This window comes from Poecilia formosa, unplaced genomic scaffold (genome assembly GCF_000485575.1).
Source record: "Poecilia formosa unplaced genomic scaffold, Poecilia_formosa-5.1.2 Scaffold27, whole genome shotgun sequence".
Taxonomy (NCBI): Eukaryota; Metazoa; Chordata; class Actinopteri; order Cyprinodontiformes; family Poeciliidae; genus Poecilia; species Poecilia formosa.
In genome coordinates, this window is record NW_006799966.1 from 955,089 (window position 1) to 974,658 (window position 19,570).

The window sequence follows — 19,570 nt, forward strand, 5'->3', positions numbered from 1 at the left end:
ACTTAAAAATGGAGACAGTTTGGCTATAATGACCATAGTTACATTTGGATGAAACACTGAGAGACTTGTAAGTTTGAGAGCACCCTCTCAACTTTTGCTCCAGGAGGGACTGGTGCACTTCACAAAATCGATGGAGAAATTAGTACAGCAACATCTCTATACATAAACCAAGAAGTTAGAGTTTGGGTGCAAATCTTCCAAAGGGACAAGGAACATAGGCATACTGCTAATTTAGTAAAAGTTGACTTAAGTTAGTTTTGGAGTAGCGCTCTCAAAGCCCTGATGTCAGTCCCGTAGAAAATCAAACTGAAATGGTGTGTTTTAGAACGACAGCCAACAAACTCATCTCAGTTTAGGCCAAAATGCCAGGAAATTACTTTCAGAAGCTTGTGAAAAGTTATCTGACATGTTTGACATGCCGTTTAAAAGAATCCTATAAAATACTAAGGACATACATAAACTTCCGACTCTGAAGAAAATAACAAAAGCTTTCTGAACTATTTTCTTCTCATTAATCTGGCATTTCTCGAACAAAAACAATTTTGGTATCTCAATTTACTTAAAATGTAAAAGTTCAATCTGATTTCATGCCAGGCATAATGAAAAAAAACATTTCTTTTTTTCAGCCATTTTTTTATAGTGTGTGTGTAAATACACCAAAATGGAATAGCTTCAATTTGTGAAAATGCTTGAAGGCATGAAACAAAGGCCTGGTCACTACACAAAAAATTTTGCAACCAACTGATTTTTCAACTTGCAACAAGAAAGAGTAAAACTAGGGTGTGACGTCTGCCGCAAATCAAATGTATTAATCAGAATTTGTACTTCAGAAACAGGAATTGTCAAGTTCCAAGTTACAAAATCTCAACAAAATGACTGCAGAAGTTGTAGGTCTCTGAGCAACTCCTAGTTCAACATCCAATATGGCCACCTTATGTGTAAAACTTGGTTAAAGACAGGAATAAAATGTTTGTAACACAACAAACCAGTGGGACAAATAGTGCTTTTGGACTATTTGTTTACATATTTAAATACATAAAACTAAAGATAAAATGTTATCACCTTGCACTGCCAATAGTAGGCCATGCACTGATCGTACCAATTAGCTTGGTACGATCAGTTTCTTGATTTGCAGCTCCAACAAACTCAGATGTGATGTCTATCTCAGATCTAAGTTCCAAAGCAAAGCAAACCCAGGGTAACTTTAATCAGGATTGCCGCCAGTTGGGCAAGGACGGATTGTTGCAATCAAACTATATCAAAATTTCAAATTGCTAAAATTTTCAGTCACACCATTCCTACAGTTTCAAATCTTTTCAATGAGATGGCAGAGAAAGTAGCAGAGTGACCTCAGTTTTCTTTGGCTGTAGCTCCTTCCTCCTTCCTCACATGTTGCTGCCCACTGCAGTTCAGCTTTTGCAAGGTAGATGAATTTGTAATTTTATGGCTCTTTGAAGAGTAAGCAGATCAATTTTGAGATCAGTTCTTGACAATTGGAGTTGATTTTTTTTATCCAATTGTGTAGTGTTTTATAATGCATATTTTTTAAATATATTTTTTGTGTTATTAAGCATATATACACCTAACCAAAACTTGCAATACTAAGATTGCACCAAATGTCATTGCACTTAATGTTTATAATGGGATTTAAGACTTTAGGGTTTTAAAAATATGAATAATGTGACCTTGAAGTCACCAAACTTTAAAAGCTTTCTGCCTTTGCTGTAGTGCCCCTTTAAGACCATGAGAAAAACTATGCAATTGCTGCACTTTCTCATTATCAGCGTTTATAACCACAAAAAAAACAACAAAAAATTGGATCTGTATTACAAACTGACCCCCTAAAAATGCTATGACCTCCCATCCTTAATAATGACTATAAAGCAGAGCATGCAACAGATGTGAACTGATGTGTAATACTGCTGTAAACCGTTTCAATAAGGAAACACGTTGACCACTTGTAGTCAGAAAAGAGAAAAGCACCAGAAATACGACTAATCAAACAGAAAAAAGAGAAAGCCTTAATCCAGGCAAGAAGGAGCTAAATGGACAGTGAAGAGAGAAGGAGGAAACAGGTGGGGGGTTAGAAAGACTCACAAGTGGGGATGTGTGCTGAGAAGCAGTGATTAGAGACAAAATAAAGATACAGACAAAGAGAGCTCCTGTCGATATCTGTTGAAAGAAGAAGCACTCTTCCTGTGAGGCCCCGATGTGCCTGAAGTGGGTCCATCACAAAGCACAACAGTGAGCCACCGATACAATACAGCCCAGACTGGCAGAGTAAGAATGGAAAGGCAGCGAGAAGGGAGATAATACATAAAAAAGGCAGATGGTGTGAATGAGTGTGTTTTATGTGTGTGTGTGTGTGTGTGTGTGTGTGGGTGTCTGAAAAGAGGAGCAATTATATTGTCCACCATTCAGGCTTGAGGCGAGGAGCCAAGCAGATTGAAACCTATTTTGCCTCAAGGCTGACCAAAAAGGTGAAATCATTTTCGCTAAAGCATAACAGTTAAGGGAATTCACTTCAACCTCTTTAGTTTAGATTTTCTCAGACACTTTCTTTTTTTTTTCTCCCAGGTCTGACCTTTGAATTAGTACAGATTATTTCTCAAGGCATTAGTTTGGAGGTGTGGGCATTAATAGGCGAACAAAGAAAGGCGAGAAAAATTAAAAACATAAAAGGAAGTAGAGCAATGTCTCGGAGACAAAGCTGTCCAAGGCTATGAAGTGTTGATGGAAGAGCAAATTAAATATTGTGTATGCCTGGTTCAACTTATGTTACTGAATGTTGTGAAGCATCTTTACAGGACAAACTGCATCAAGGTGATTAAGCAGAACAAGATATGAATATTTGATTATTATGGCTGATACTCAAATGTGGGAACAAAATCCATAAAAGTCACAGACAGAATTCTCAGCTGGTTTAAACAGTGGCTTGCAAATGTACACAAACCCAATGAACTTTTTAATGATGTTGAAGCCACAAACTTTAATTTTATGTGATAAACCAAAACTTTCTTTCTTTTTTTTTTTTTTTACATTAATAATCTGAAATGTTGAGTCCAACTGTATTTGGTCCCACTTCCAAATGTCTAAAAGTCTTTTGGGTCATCTGGAAGGTCAACCTCCACTCGACTCTTTTTCAGTCTTCAGTTTTCACTTTATCTCTGTTGAAGAGACGTATTCCCACAGAATGCTGTTGCCACCACCATGTTTCACAATAGACATGGTGTAATCAGGATTAGAGTGTTTTACAATGCAGCTCTAATCTGACCTGAGAACCCTCTGCCACAGTATTTGCTGTGCCTCCTACATGACTTGAGACGAAGATTAAATGAGATCAAGACGGTTTCTTTTAGCAATATCTTTTGTTTTGCAGCTTGTTCTTAATAGCCAAATTCATTGAGTGCTGATAGTTGTCTTGTCAACAGATTCTTCGACTTGAATAGAGAGTCTCTAAAGCGTCAAGGACCACTAAATGACTTCTCTGATTAGTTCTCTCCTCAGCCAGCTGGTCAGATAGACAGCCATGTCTCAGCTTTGCTATTATACAATACTCAATCCTTTTTAAACTTCTCCACAATTGACCTGTCTGCTGTATTCCTTGAATTTCATTACTTATTTTTCCACTAATGTCTTTCAAGGAAAACCTTAAGTCTGCAAAGAACAGCTACATTTATACTGAGATATAAAATTATACAGGTGATTGATAATTAGATTGCTTCTAAAGACTGGAGAAGATTTTTTTAAGGGTATTAGAGTAAGGGGTTTTCAACTGCACTCCACAGTTTTCAGAGTTTTGTTTGCAAAAAACCACTTCACACTTCTTGCTCTTCACAAATATGCTGAACTCTGTGTTGGTCCGTCACATAAAATAATAATTTACATCAAGATAGAGACAAAATATGGGAAGCATGAGTACCTTTGCAATGCTCTGTATATTACCAGAGAAGTTTTACGTTTCCTTTCGACAATTTACTCCATTTCGATATGTTTTCTAATGACTGAATGCAAAAGATAGACACAAAAGTGACTCATAAACACCATATAGAGTTGATGATATTTGTTTAAAAAAAAGACCACATGGCTATACTGCAGGCTTAAAAAATAACCACGAGACTTAGTTTTCAACTAGTTCTGTCAGTGTAAAAGATTTGCAAGCCAATGTTTTTAGCCGCAATGCTACTTGACTGTAAAACATAACCTGATAGCTCAGGTTTCATGTTTATTTTGACAAAATTTGATGAGTTCAGAATGTTGAAGAAACTTCATAGCATATTGCACCTTGAGAAAACGGATTAGCCTGTTAAAACTGTAGTAAGGCTCAGAGACAAAAATAAAAGACAAAAGGAAAACTGGAACCCATAACCCGAGCTGTCAGTATGTTTTTCTTTTTTCACGTTTCGACGTACTTCCACCAGGCTGCGCACTGAAGAAAACTTTTCAGATAATTGTATCTTTTTGTTACAAAATTCCAGTTCTGTTTTGAAGTTCAGAAATGTATAAAAGAAGAAAGAAAAAAAAATGAGTCCCCCCACCCCATCCCACCCCACCCCAGTTGTTCATTGCTGCTCTGATTTCATGAGTCTTCTGCTGTAGATGCAGGCACGTTAAACATTCATAGACGTATAGCAGAAGGTTTGAGTTTGGAGATTCAGACTGAAAACTCCCAGAGGGAAATGTCAACATGAAACAGTTCTGTGTCAAGACAAGATGATGTCTTGGGGACAACAAAAACCATCTGAACCACTGAATGTTCATATTCCTGCGGGTAATCTGTTACCTGCAAAACATCACTGCAAATGTTTGGTAATTTCATGCGTTTCCCAACCGGAGGCTGCATCCTGTTCATGTCGTCAAGCATTGTGGTGAACCGAAGCTCGTTTTGAAATGTGACCGAGTTATTGTGTGTGCATCTCCAGAACAGGGGCTAGGTGTTTTATACAGCCATGTTTGGTGTTCCTGCCAATATGTTGCTGGATGCCCTCGAGTTTGCAGACGATAGTTCATGGAACGACTCTTGAGTTTGACAACAACCTTCTGTCAGCTGCTGACATTCCTGCTCCGTTTCCAAAGGTTTTTAACGTCGCTGACTGTTACCGGGTGGCAGCTGGCATCCCTAGTGAAATCCAGTAAAAAAAATTGTCAAGCTGAAATCTCAAACAAGTAAACGGGGGAAAAAAGAGAAAGTCACATCATCCTTCTCTTCTCCACACCTTCCTTTCTTCTCTCCCATCCAGGTAAAAGTGCATCAACTTTAGATCCTTCTCTCTTTTACTCTCTCTCTAGCCTTTGATGGGCCGAGGCGGCGGCTTGCCGATCTCCACTGAGATGTTTGTGTACATAGGATACTTCTTCACCTGAACCAGTTTGTAGGTCAAGGAGCTGATGCCATCCTTCTTCATTGTGTTCTTTGTGTTCTGTATTTTGTTGAATCTAAAAAGAGAGAGAGAGACGAGGAGACGACAAAGCATAGATGTGATTCAGAGTGAGAAAAGAGAAGCAGTGCAAAGTTAAAACCTTATTTCTCATATTTTACTGCCAGGACCTCTCGGATTGGGGGATGGAGAGATTATAAGTATTCATTCTGAATCGTCAATAAAATTTTGGGCCATTCTAACATGAGCATTGATATAAGTCACTACAGCTCTTTCCATTTGCTTAGTGTTGATTTTTTTTAAAAGAAGGTAGTGTTATTTTTCAAAGGTATTGTGAATTTTTAGTTCAAATATCAAAATAGAAAGTTGTAGTTCACCTTGGCCACATCTTTTCATGCAATGGTTTCCTGATTTTGTTTAGTTAAGTTTATAGCAGCTTGAACTGGGAACTGGAAAAATCTAATTGTATTTTAACCAGGAAACACATCCTTAAATAAATGTATCTCTATTTTTAATGGTTTCCATATTTGAAGAAATTTAATTCATATTCACAGGTTCTATTGCAATGTTTGAGACCAATAGTTACTCTTTAATCATCTCTGTATTTCATACAAATTGAACATCTAGAAGTAAAAAAAGAAGTTCAAAAAGTATTCAATTGAATGTCTTCTGTGGAAGATATATATATATATATATATATTTTTTTTGCTGGCCAATCAGTTGACCTGCCTGGATTTCCACTGGATACTCCAGCTTCCCCCTATGGACCAAAAACATGCCTGTTAGGTAATGTGATTGCTCTAAATTGTGTTTAAGTCTGAATGCATGTGTACATGACTATGTGTGTCTGTGTTGCCTAGCGATGGACGGTTCATCTGTCCCGATAAAACCCAACCTCTTGCCAAATCAATGCTGGAGATAGAAAACCTATTTTCCAAATATAAATAAAAACTGGTAAATGTGAGTTAAGCACGTAGTGAACATTTTTAAAGAAAATAAAAATCTAAGAACGTCATCTGTACAAAGAGCTCAAAGGAAAAAGATAAACAGCATAAAAAAAGCCAAACAGCATCCGATAACTGAACTTTCCTGATTGCAAAGTACAGAAACCATGCTGACCAACAGGTGGTGCTGTGGTACTGAGATAGGAACTTAATGAGTTGCATTATCTCCAATATCCTGCTTTGGTTTTTCTGAATCATGCTCAACTCTCTTTCCTCATTGGCTGTGATTCAGTAGTTACATCAGAATCTGCTCTGAATTTGGGAATTAAAGCAGGGAAATAAGTCACACACTGTGTCAGATGGTTACAGCTCTTATGCTGAAGCTTGAATTTAGTGAATGAGGCAACCTTCTACATCAAACCCTAGTTCATAGCACAAACCTACATGACATGTCTGTTTACAACGCCATTGTCTTAAAATGTGTTTTTTGTTTTTCTTTAATGAAAGAGCTGGCGTGTGCAAACATGAGCAGTTCCACATTCAGTCTTCAAAAGAGAGCAGTGACTGACTCCAACAAAAGATGTCTCCCTAATGATATGCCTGGACGTACAAGTGGAGTTGACACTTCGGTTCGCCACGGACCGTTGAGTCCACAGATTCCTGTCAGAGCTGACTGCTGAAGCCCTTGCCCTCTTTCAGCTTTGCTTTCCCCTCTTGTTTTTGTATCCCTCAAATTAAATAAAAAACAAAAGCTCCTCTGGCCTGAATGGAGGCTGGAAAATCTTATAAAGCATCTTCCTTTTGAACATCACAACACAATAACATACAAATAGAATTACACTTGTGTTACTAACATTAGGGAGTGACACTTCTGTCCAAAAGGAGGGAGGATTAGGTTAAGTGAGAAGAGGGCATGAAGAGAAAGAGCATCATGTTTCAGCTTAAATGAAGCATGGAGGGTGTAGAGGAAAAAATGAAAGGCGGATAAGAGAGATAAATATATATCCAAGAGTGACAGATGGATGGAGATACACTTTAAATCAAAAAAGGGGGATTAAAGGCAATAAACTTAATTCCTACATGAATATAGAGAATGCCCGAACCATAGCGTCCCACACACATTACTGTAGATTTAACTTCAAGGTTGTGATTGTTTTATTCTAGAAAGTTGGAGGACGAGCCAAAGGCAGCCCACCTCGTATATCCATTAGCCTGATTTCCACAAGTTCTAATTGGGCTGAGTAAAGCTCTATTTTAATGCTGCTGGGGGTCTCACAGGGAAATGCTTCTTGTTTCAGATCTCAACAGAAGAATGTAATGCCGGAAACTAAGGGATATTTTTATCACGTAATTTGTTGCTGCACACGTCCTTGTTCTGGAAAAATGATCTTTAAGGAGCAGCTTAACAATAACTCTTCCGCTTGCTTCTTAATGAGGGCAACCGTGGACAGTGTATAACAGATCAATGTTGCCTTTGAATTTGAAGTGAAAGCAACGAGTAAACACATCCAGAACATGTTTTACCTTATAGTCATCAGATTGGAAATATTACAATACGTCATGTAGTACATGCCCCACTTTTAGAGTCCTTTTAATTTCAATAGAACTGATTGGTTTAAATAGGTTTTTGCAGTATTTATTAGAGTAAAGTCCACAATAAATAAACTAGAGAAAAGCCCATGATTATTCATGCACCTTGTGGTATACAACTTAACTGTTCTTGGAAATTTTCTGGAAATAATATTTCACCCATTCCACCTTCATTTTTTTTTTTTTGGCAAATATGTAACTGTGGATATACTTAAGTAATTGGATTTAAAAAGCAGACAAGGAGCAAACAAGAAAAAAAGCACACAGTTGACTTCTATTTACTAATGCCTTGCTTTCACTGAGTGTTTCCATCGCCTGTTGGATGCTCACTGGGTAGGCGGGGGTTAAACACAAATGCATAATGTTGTGTCATGCTAGTACAACAGCAGTCATGATGCCAGTAGCTCCAAGCTAACCAAACTGTACCATTATCCGAAAAGGGAGCAGAAATGATGCAGTACTGGTTGTTCAGTTCAACAATTGATATCAAATCACTGAGCTGTGCAGCTCAGTGGAAACAAGGCAATAGTTTACAATGATACTTTCAGTAAAATCAATGGGAATATACACTGCACAAATATATATATATATATATATATATATATATATATATATATATATATATATATATATATATATATAAAAGAATCAGAGCTGTTTACAGGATATGCTCAGATATAAGCAGTCTTCTTTATCTGTTTTTCCTCTACTGATCTTTTTTACAGCATCCTGTGTGCAAGAATAGTGAGTCTCTGCACATGGGATTTGATTGCAATACAGTATAGATACATTACACACAGAATTAAATATTATAGGTGTTTCTTTGAACTGTGATAATTCATCTAATGAGAAGTCCAAATTCTGTTAGTCAGATATTTTGAACACAGGATCAATTAAAAATGTAGCCTACTGAAAATCATGTCCCTGTACTGTTCAGCACACACACACTCAGTACTGCGTTGGAGCTCCATTTTTCCAGGAATCACTGCATCAGGAAAGGAAATGATCAGCTTCTGACTTTGTGTTAAGTAAAGCAGGTTTTGTTACTATGAGGTTTTATCTCAGCAGTATAGCTGGATCCTCATGGCAGTATCAAATAGATTCTCTATGGGGTTCAGGTCCGGTAAGTTTGCTGGCTAATTAAGCACAGTGATAGGATGGTCATTAAAGTAAATATTGGCACTTTAGCAGTTTGGGCAGGTGCCAAGTCCTCCTGGAAAATTAAATCAGCATGCCCTTGGACTTCAGAAAACACAGTGGGGTTGACATCAGGTGATGCAGTAGCTCTGCAAATCACAAATAGCTTAACTCAAGGAATGTGACAGTTGTAGTCCAAGTCTTGGATAAATCTTTGCAGTGGCTCTTGAAGTACTTAAACCTTTCAGATCGTCCTTTTGTTCTGTGATCTAGATGTGTTTATTACTCCTCCTGAAAAATCCTGACATGAAATGGGGGGGGGGTTGAAATTAACCCTGCAAAATTACACCTTTGTTCCTTCGTTTCAGCTAGAAATTAACCCATAGCCTCTACGAACTAGATGCACAGTGTGAAGAACCTTGTATTATTGATTCCATATTTTCAGGAACATTAGCTGAAAGCACACGGGGATCTGAATTCAGTCGCCTTGTATGATGTGACAGGGGCTACTGACTCTAACCACAGTTCACATTCTTGTGAACATTAAAATAACAAAACAAAATAAATTTAAACTTATTTTCAGCTTTAAGATATATTACACTTTTTTTGAGAAGGATAATTTTGTGAGCCATTCTCATAAAAAATAACAGAAAGAAAACAGAAAATATATCACTGAGTGCAACAAATGTACAAGTTTCACTTTTTGATTTAAATTACTGAAACAAATTGTCTTCTTAAGGACATTCAAATTTTTAGGAATGCACCTGCTAATGTAAAATATATTCATCAGTGTTCAATAAAAATCGTCCACAATTAGTTGGGATTAGCCTTGAAGGGGAATATTTTAATCGGGGTTGTGATCGGCCCAGCTGCAACAAGGGAAACAGTATTGGGCCAAATATTTTGTTCTATTTTTTTCTTTTGTAAATAGAAATAGGTGTAAATAAGAGGGTTCACCTAATGTGTAGTTTATGCTTACTTCATTTTTCCTAGAAGGCAGTTGTGTACAGATATACATTTATACTCATACATAAATTCAAATGCATACACCAACATACATTTCAGCCGCACTGTACCAGGATGATAACATATGAGCTGAATATTGGACAATGTTTCCCTGCATCTCATTCAATTGTAATGCATGAGGTGAAGTTTGCCAGACAGAGTGTGTGTGTGTGTGCGTGTGTGTGTGCGTGTGTGTGTGCATGTATGCGTGCGTGTGTTAACACATGCTCCAGGCTGGTGATGAATGTCCCTCTTTCTTACCAATATCTCATTGCTATGCCTAACCAGAATCTCTGAGCGAGCTGAGAGAAAGGAGTCTTGTGTGAAAGATTGTGCACATTCAACTGAATGTGCAGTCATAGGTGCGTGCGAGATAGCAAACATCCATCTGGCAGTAGGTATAAAAGTATTCCTCTGTAAAAACTGGACATTACCCAGGTAGCCCAGGTAACGTGTCTTGGAAGACTTTATAATTGTTCTGAAGTGTAAAGAGGAAACCAAAAACTGGACCTGGAGACAAAGAAACAGAAAGTCAAGCTGAATTTATCAGTGAAGGGGGCATTTTTCATAGAGGACATGTTAAATGAACAAGCATAAAATACAACATGACATTTTCTGTGAGGAATGCAGCTGCTGTTAACACACCTGTGCAGTTCCTGTCAATGTGTCAAAATGTTTGGTGTGGGAAAAAGAACTGTAGTGATGCAAACCTCTTCAAGGACAATCTGGGCTGTTCTCCACTCTTTTTAAAGAAAAAAAGGAAATACTTTTCTTTTATTCAGCTAACAACCAACCAAGTTTGTTAGGGCTGTCAGTGCATTCTGGTGAAAAACTCACATAAAAGACCCTCAGGCCAAATGCAGGTGTTGAATAAAATTCATAGTTTTAAACAGGTAAATGTGTCCTTTTTGTGCTATTTGAAGCTTTAAAAAGTAGTCACTTATTTTGTATCTCGAGAAAGAAATTGAATATTCCAAGTAAACCTGACAAAAGTATCAGACTTAATCTATCCATACGCTCTTGCTTTTACTTTTCAATTTGAAGTGGCTTTGTCTTCTCTTTGATTTTCTTTCTAATAGAAAGCCCTCCAGATCCAGTGATTGTGGTAATTTTGCCTCTTTCCTGAGCAAAGATGCATATAGAGGTGTTGTTTCCATTAACTTTATGTACTTATTTATTTTAATTTTCCCATAGAATAGACTTATGTTCAGCTATACGCCTTCAAGGGAGCCATTAACTGAGGTTACTGGTGGTGTTAACTACATTTACTCTGTTTTTATTTCCCATAAAAAAAAAAAAAACATCCCTGGCCATGTACCTCTGGATTTAGGAATGTCTCTTTCCTAGATCAAGACACTGATTGAGCTATTGCTGATTTTAATTCTACATAAAATGTACATCTGCTGATGAATTCATGTAATTTTTTGCCTTTGCTTTTCAGTGGGTTTTTTAATACAATGATTCTGCCGGGGTGAACTAGGGTGCACATTGTGCAAGACAAGTTATTGCTGATGTAGGAACTGAAGAAGCTTCTTACAGCTTCTTCAGTTCCATTGAGCACTAATGGAAAAAGTGCTCAATGTAACCACTGTAAGAAGGTATTGCTGTGCACCAAAGATGGATCATGACACCACCTCTAGTTTCTGATTAAAAACTTATGATTTGTTACCATATTCATATTTTTAAGGTGTATATTTGACAACTGTGTCTAAAACTTCGGTTAATTAGATAGATTAAATGTACTGCAGAGTGTAAGAAATGCTTACCAAGCTGCATTATAATACATATCTCGTTTCCCATAGAAGAAATTTCGTGCTCAAAAGGGACACAGAAAATAAATGAGAGAGCCTTTCATTTAAAAAAAAACAAAACTGCCTGAATGCAGTCATGAGTCGGCTATATACACCTTTGCTGGCTCTGACCATCCTGACCTGCCACAATTTATTAAAGTCCAAGCCCACTTCTTTGTAAAAGCTCACTTTAATCTGAAAGACATTATAAGTGTCCAGAACGGCTTTAAAAAATGAAGTTTATGGCAACTTATAGGAGTCTATTTTCTGCCCGTCGCCTCGGTGATGAATAATGTATCCACCCCAAATAAAAAGTGTCCCTCTTGGTGTCACCTCTTATAGAGGAAGTCTGGTCTATGGACCAGAAAGAAATCAACCAGCAAGACGGGGAGGAAAACGAGAACTGGGTATCAATCAGAAACGCACGCACACAACATGCACATTCACACGCATGCAAACACAGACACACACTTTCATTCTGTCTAGTGGCTGATTTATTGATTTTGATGAAAGCAACTAGACCACTCTGACCTAGCCGGCTCCCATCTCTATTGGTGTCATTTCAGCAGGCAATTACTGGGGGGATCGTTGAACCTTTCCATCTCTCTGACATACACAAACACACAGAGGCACGCACACATACAAAACAATGAAGAGTGATACATTACACAAGCCTGGTTATTTTAAACATTTTCACTTTCAAGCTATTGCGACAAATTTGCAGTATAGATTGTTTGTTTTTAAAGCTGAAGCACATTGAGATGGATGTGTGATGTCTCAGCAAGAGCAGGATAAACTATTTTCTCTATGTTCTTGTCAGCTAAAGCCATAAAATGTTGTGGGTGAACTTGCTCTTTCCGCTCATTGGCACTAAAATGGGTATATTATTTATTTCCATATTTTCAGAAATTATGTGATAAAGTACTTAATAATATCAGTCCATTATTAATGGATCTCTTAGAAGTGCAATGACTAAAGTGGAAGAGCACAAGATGGAAATTTGCTTAACAACCAAGAAAAATCACTAAAAACTTAAAAAGGGATCACTGAATAATTATTATGTATAAAACAGACTATGTCATCGGAGACAGGCTGAGCAGATTGGTAAAGTACACCTGAGGCTCCTGACAAGCATTGGGAGTTTAAAAAGGATACAGAGAACAAGTGGAGATGATAGGACTGGTCTGTTGAGATGTCTTTTTTTATAATTTGCATGTTGGCAGAGAAAACTTTTTTTTTTTTCACCTGTTTGACTTCTGCGTCTTTCACTGCAGGTGTTCTGTAACTTTATATTTTGTAAAATTTTCTTAACATTTGACAGCAAAACTGTTCTTTCAATTTAGAATGAACAACAGTGACTTGTATTTTTTCCCCCTTTAACTTGAACAGAATTAGTCACTGGGAAGCATAAAAGCAAAAATGATTTATGTTTTCTTTTTTATTTCTCACACTAAAAGATGGATTTGTATTTTGTATTCAACCTCCGGATCAATCATCTGTTGGGCCATGTTTTGCTGCAGATCGACTGCATATCTTTTAGGCTAAGTCTCTACCAGATTTACACATTTTGGAGACTGGGATGTTGGCTAGACAAGTGCATCTGATTTCCAAGTATTGCTACAGATTCTCAATTGGATTTATATTGAGTCTATCAAAGGAATAGCTTTGATCTATATCATCCCATGGTATCTCTAGTGGCATGGTTAGCATTTATGTCCGACTGGGAGGTGAACCTTCACTCAGCTTTCACATTTTATTTGCAGCCTTTGTCAGTTTTTCTCAGTTTTTAGTCCATTTTGCCATTAGTCAGCGCTGACCAGCTTACCTGCCTCCAGAGAACTCTTAATTGGATATGTTTAAGAGAAAAACAACTCCAAACTTGTCATTTCCAACATGCATACAAGATCCAAAAACTTGGATTTCTATTATATAAAATGCAAAGCACAATAACATTAGATAGAGCAGAACTTTTGATCTTCTTTTATTTTTTGCTAAGCTGACAGTTTTATTTTGTTTTCTCCTCTAATGTCTCTCTTGCTAAAAGAACATAATTGAAAAGAAGAAAAAAAAGTAATATCGTATCAGCGGCCAGGTTCAGAGGCTATATGCAAAATTCAAATCAAGCAGCCACAATTTGTTTGGCTGCAGTAAACAGTCAATATGCTTTCACTCATGACTCTTGTTCCCAGCAGTTGTTAATCTTCTTAAAAACCAATTTAGCAGCAACGACTAAAGCAGAACTCACTGCGGACTACGGTCCTGGAGCACAGAAGTGTCTAAATGTTGTGACATAATTACGCCACTGGAGATCAAACTGAAATAAATTTGAGAGGGGGGGGAGGGGGGGACAAGTTTCACTACATATTTATTCAAACCAAGCCAGAGCAGCTATCGATTTTGGTGCTGAGAGGCTTCATTGGCCGGCCTATCCAGGCATGAAAACGGAGGCTCTTAGAGGAGAATAAACAGTGATAATCCGCATTTAAGCAGCTTAATGTGAGGTGCTATACTCCTGGTGATTAATGTGTCTAGAAGGGCTCATCTCTGCATACTGGTTCTCGTTCATCAAAGCATAAAATAGCACATTTATGAGGGAGGTATTTTTGCACGTTTTGTCTGAAAAAACAATTCAGATCAGAGTAGTGAAAAGAGCAGCATTAAAACCCTAGGGCTGTATGCATGAAAAGCAATTTTTGGTTTATTAAAAAAGTTTTTTTTTTTTTTTTCCCTTTGGTGTTTTAACATGTTTTCTTGTCTTTTTGTGACCATAACGCCCAAACCGTGGTGTGCAGGAAATTGCATTGGTTCATATTTTGCTTTATAATCTGACAGATTTACACACAAAGTCCTGATATAATGTTGCACCTGAATGTTACGACCTGCTTACATTGCAAGAACCTGCCTATTCAGCTGCATATTCACTAAACATTAAATTATAATACTGTAGCACATGTGACATATATTTCCCTTATTTATAATGTTTTACAAAAGGATTCAAACCCTTCAGACTTGTTTTTTTTTATTTTTTTTTTTATTTTTAACATTATAGCCATGAACTTAAATCTATTTTATTGGGACTTTATGAGCCAAGTCAACAGAAAGTAGAGCATGATTGTAGAGAGCAAAAATTGTATTCATTTTGTAACATGTTTATGCCGTTCTCCTCCTGGAAGTTACAGCTTGCAGAAAATTAAAACAAGATGCTATAAAAGCCAAACTACTCTTAACACTGCTAAACAAACTAAAATTAGAAAAAGGCAAGATAAGACTGCAAACTTCAATTCGACAACTTCTTCCTCCAAACTCCCAAGATCCATGCTGTCAGGAAGCTGATTTAGCCAAATACTGGACTTAAAGATCAGACAGCAATGCAGTCTTTAATGATACACTTTAACACCTCTAAGGTGTGTCAAAGGGAGACTTTTTTTTTTTCCCTTTCACTTGTAGTTTCTTTGCAGGACCTGCTCAGTGAACAAACAGCAGGAGCGCTGGACTAACAGCAGGCAGCTCCCAGGTGTGAACTGGAAATCAGAAGCTGTGGAAAATAAAGAGCAAGACTTCTCGTTTAACCACAGCGGATGAAATGCGGTGTCTTTACCGCTGAAGCTGACAAATGTGCTTCTGATGTTTCCAACTCAGATTACAGTTTTTCAGGGAGTCATATGTTTGTAACCCTTAAAACAAGAAACCCAAAACCTAACAGAAATAACTGAAAAGTTTTTGTATGAAACAAAAGCAGCAAGATCGATTCAAATGTAAAGATGGGGATTGACTTCAGACAGTGATGCAGTACCTCTGTGGGTTTGGCTCGTTGTGTTTGTCCCTCTCATGCTTAATCATTCTGTAGCGGCCGATGCGGACGTCTGGCCTGGACACCTTCATCCCGTTGAGAGTGATCCTGCAACACATACAGATGGAATATCCATTAGAGGACGGAGAGAGAACGAAAACACAGAGACTGAGGGGAAAAAAAAGGGTAAACTGCAAGAGAAAAAAAAAACTGAGAAAAATCCCAACTTCAATCTCAGATGGTTTACATTGCCATTTTATTTGTGTTCTCCACTACTGAATCCCAAACATTCATGGAAAATTTTATTGAGTCAATCAAATTAATTGGCACCTCTGCCAGATGTGTAAAACACCTTTTACTAGGGCACAAACAAAAATAAAGAGAGAAAAATGTCACTTTTAATTTTTAGTACATTTATTCAGAAAATCCAAAAGAAAGAAACAGCATTTTTTTGAAACAAAAAACAAAACCAACCAAACAAACAAAAAACATTTGTGCCTATAAGACTTTTTCTCAGTTCCTTTTTACCAAAGCTCCTCTAGTCCTGGCTTCTCTCTACTGGTTTTTGTTGCAGACACTGCAGGTTTCATGTCGGGTTTAGTGCTGGGGCTAGTCACCGTCATGGAAGAAGGTTGATTTGATATCTTGTGAACCATTTTTGTATCGATCTGGTCTTATTGCTGGATCTTTATCCTGCTTACAGAACGCATGTGTCATTTTCTGACAGAAACCACAACATTTTTATTCAAAATGTCCCATTTTAAATAAGTAATTGTGCTATGCCTTCTGAGAATGTTCCCAGTGACTATAGAAGAAAAAAAGGCCCAGAGCGTGACACAAACTGTTTATCATACAAAAAAGGTGTTTTCTTAGCTAACGGTGTTCTCACACTGGATAATCCAGTAGACTCGGTTCGACTGGGGACTGAAAACTTTTGGACTGGTCTATGACCTGGTAAGTATTCACATATGCATTCAAACCACACCAGAGTTCATGTCGACCAGGTATTTAAATGGACCAGAGTTTGCTTTCTTGGTCTGCATCAGAGTTCGATTCCACATTCACATCTTCCCAAGTGAACCAAACTTCTGAACAAACCAACCAGAGTTTGATTTAATTACTGAAACTCAATACAACAGAGAGTGAAAACCTTGGATTAAAAAGTAATATTTCAACTTATTTCAAAATTTCTTACCAACTGAACCCTCCAGTGTTGACTTTTTATTTTTATTTTTTTAAGAAAAAACTTTGGAGAGCTGCTTCTGTATCCGAGGGTGTGTGGCAGTTTTTATTTTACTGTGTTAGTTCGAAATTGATCTGTATTTGGAGACTGAATGACATTATAATACTGCAAAGATCTGACACAAGGGCAAAGTAATGACTAATGCAGCAAGAAATGGTGCATAGACAACTGTAATGACAGATCTGCTCCACATAGCACCTGACTTAAACCCTGGGTTTCATGGAGACGTTGATATTCATATATCCAGAGGCTGAACACGTATGCAGTGCTCTGGTTCATGCATTCAGTGAGTTTAAAAAAAGCATTCAAGCTGGATATTGCCAGTCAGCAGCTGGAAACACACTAAGCAATCAAAGATAGAACTCTCTCTTAGCTTCAGCCTTTAAAAAAAGACTAAAGGTCTAAAGACTGTTTCTCTCTTTATAATCTGCCCCTTTTTTCTAACCTTTTCTTTTTTGTCTTCTGTATTTCTGCTCAAATATTTACATCATTTCAAATGTTTGTACAACACACAGGTCTATAAGAAATCTATTGATGTTTATAGGTTGAGGAAGATTGATTTTATTCAGAACAAGGGCACAATTTTGGGGACACTCGCCGTCTTGTTTCAGTGTTACGTGGCTGTAAAACTAGATTTCTTTTTTTTTTTAATCTCGTTTTAAACATGTAAAGAAACTGGTTCCTGTCTGCGTTGATGAGTAGTCCTGCAGTAGCATGTTGTGAAGGGCCATTTACTTTTCAAATAAAGACTAAAAAAATAAACAAGTGAAGTATTTTCTGTTGGTACTTCATCAAAACATAATAAAAAAAATCCCCTCAAGGTTTAATGTGAAACGTAATATGTTTCTCACACACTAATGACAGACACAAACAAGAAACATAAAAAAAAGACAACAGATTTATGCTTAATTAAAACCAAAAGTTCACCAACTGTACATTTCCTGTGTGTAAGCAGATAAGCAGTATTTCAAAAGAGCTTAAGTTTTGTAAACAATAATTAATTTGGTGTAAAGAGATGAGCGTTTTTAGATTTTTACTGTTGTGTTGAATGTCTGTTTTATAATATATTCATCACCAATGACAAAAAAAAGTACATTTTCACTTATCTGAAAGATTCACCAACTGCACAATTCTTAAGTAGTAAGTGGTATGAGGTAAGTAGTATTTCAAAAGATCAGAAGAAATCTTATCTTGTTGTTAATCTGTTGCTAAGAGATGAGCGCGTTTTCTGGTAACCAAGTGCCGCAAAGTAAACATCCGATTTTTACTTTTGCAAAAGTAAAAATTTGAAGGCAGTGCACTAACATTAGCACAAAAATAGCTACTGCCCACATTAGCAGTAGTCTTTTCCATAAAATATGCTTTTTAGCTATTTTGTTTATTTACTAGCCATGTTTAGCACACTGAATGGAGGAAGTCAATGTAAGACAACATGCTAGTGCCACATGCCACTGGCAGCATTTAGACCAACATTAGCATTTTGGGTAATTTTAGCTTGTACACTAATTCTAACATACTGAATGGAGTAAATCCATATTATTCAACATACTTGTGACTCTCCACATGCTATTGAGTACATTGTAGCTTACTTTAGCATTGATGCTAATTTTTAGCATCAGAATGGTGGGTACGAGTTTCTTCAGAAATTTTCTAGTTAATGTTATTATGGGGTCATTGCTGCAGTATTTGAGTCACAGTTGTTGATTCTGTTGCAGTGGGATACATGGGTGGTTCGCTATTAAGGTTTTTCTTCAATTCTCTTTACATTTTCATTCTTTTTCTATAAGCACATTTTTTACTTACTGTTTTTCCATTCAGTTTTGCCTCTATGCTTTTATCATCACTTGTTTATTTTCACCCTCCGTCTCCTCCTCTGCTCTTTCCAGTTTTTACTGGAAACTGGAAAGAGCTCAATTTCTGCATCACTTCCCCTCTTCTTTAATCTCCCATACAGACGAGGAAAATGTAAATGAAGCCCATAAAAACAACAACAAAAAAAATAATCAAAAACAAATTGCCTGATAAAAGATTACAGACCCGAACTGAATTAAAACAAACACAGAATAATTTTACACAGAAATAAAACAGAGTCTGACTCCTTTTCTTTTTTCTTTCTCTGAAGCCTCAGCAATTTTGCTGAGTTGGCACATATTTGTTTATGATTGCCTTTGACAGAGTGTGCATGCATGCATTTGAGCAAGCATGCATATGCATAGTTTTAGGGATTTATTTTGATGCAAATAATGTGAGTTTGACAGTACGAAGTCTCTTGTAAGCCCTTTTTTTCCCCCCATTCAGCTTCTCAGTGATTTATATTATTCCCAGTTCTGCATCTTTTAAATAATCCCTTTTGTGTCCTCTGACCTGCAGAGTGTGCAGGACTTCATGGTCTTGAATAATTTCTTTTTCACATGATTCAGTACAGACTTTAAAGTGTTATTTGAATCACATATGGTGCAATTCTAGAAAGAAATCTTAGGGAAGCTCAATAGTTGGTTTAGCTAACTGTCTGTATCATTCCACAAAAATTAAATAATGTTCTATATATTTAATAAAATGTGAAAAAAAATGAATTTACTTAGAAAATGTATATGCAGAAGCAGAAAATCAAAACATTTTAGCAATGAAACACTCCTTTGTAACAGTAATTCTTTGAGGCAAATGCAATTTTAAATATATTTTATATAATTCAC

The 19,570-nt window shown here is 36.9% G+C and overlaps 1 protein-coding gene and 1 long non-coding RNA gene across 2 annotated transcripts in view; one reads left to right on the top strand and one right to left on the bottom strand.

The window, feature by feature from the left end:
- The window catches only part of LOC107835859 (uncharacterized), a 19,537-nt gene extending 13,463 nt beyond the window's left edge, over window positions 1–6,074 (top strand). Inside the window, exon 3 of the long non-coding RNA XR_001661683.1 lies at window positions 6,057–6,074. This is a non-coding gene — a long non-coding RNA (uncharacterized LOC107835859). The remainder of the gene's footprint in view (window positions 1–6,056) is intronic.
- b4galt2 (UDP-Gal:betaGlcNAc beta 1,4- galactosyltransferase, polypeptide 2) overlaps window positions 1,555–19,570 on the bottom strand; it is a 171,942-nt gene continuing 153,926 nt past the window's right edge. The window contains exon 8 of the mRNA XM_007548574.2: window positions 1,555–5,436. Within this exon, the coding sequence (XP_007548636.1) occupies window positions 5,286–5,436 (151 nt within the window). The 3' untranslated portion in view covers window positions 1,555–5,285. The remainder of the gene's footprint in view (window positions 5,437–19,570) is intronic.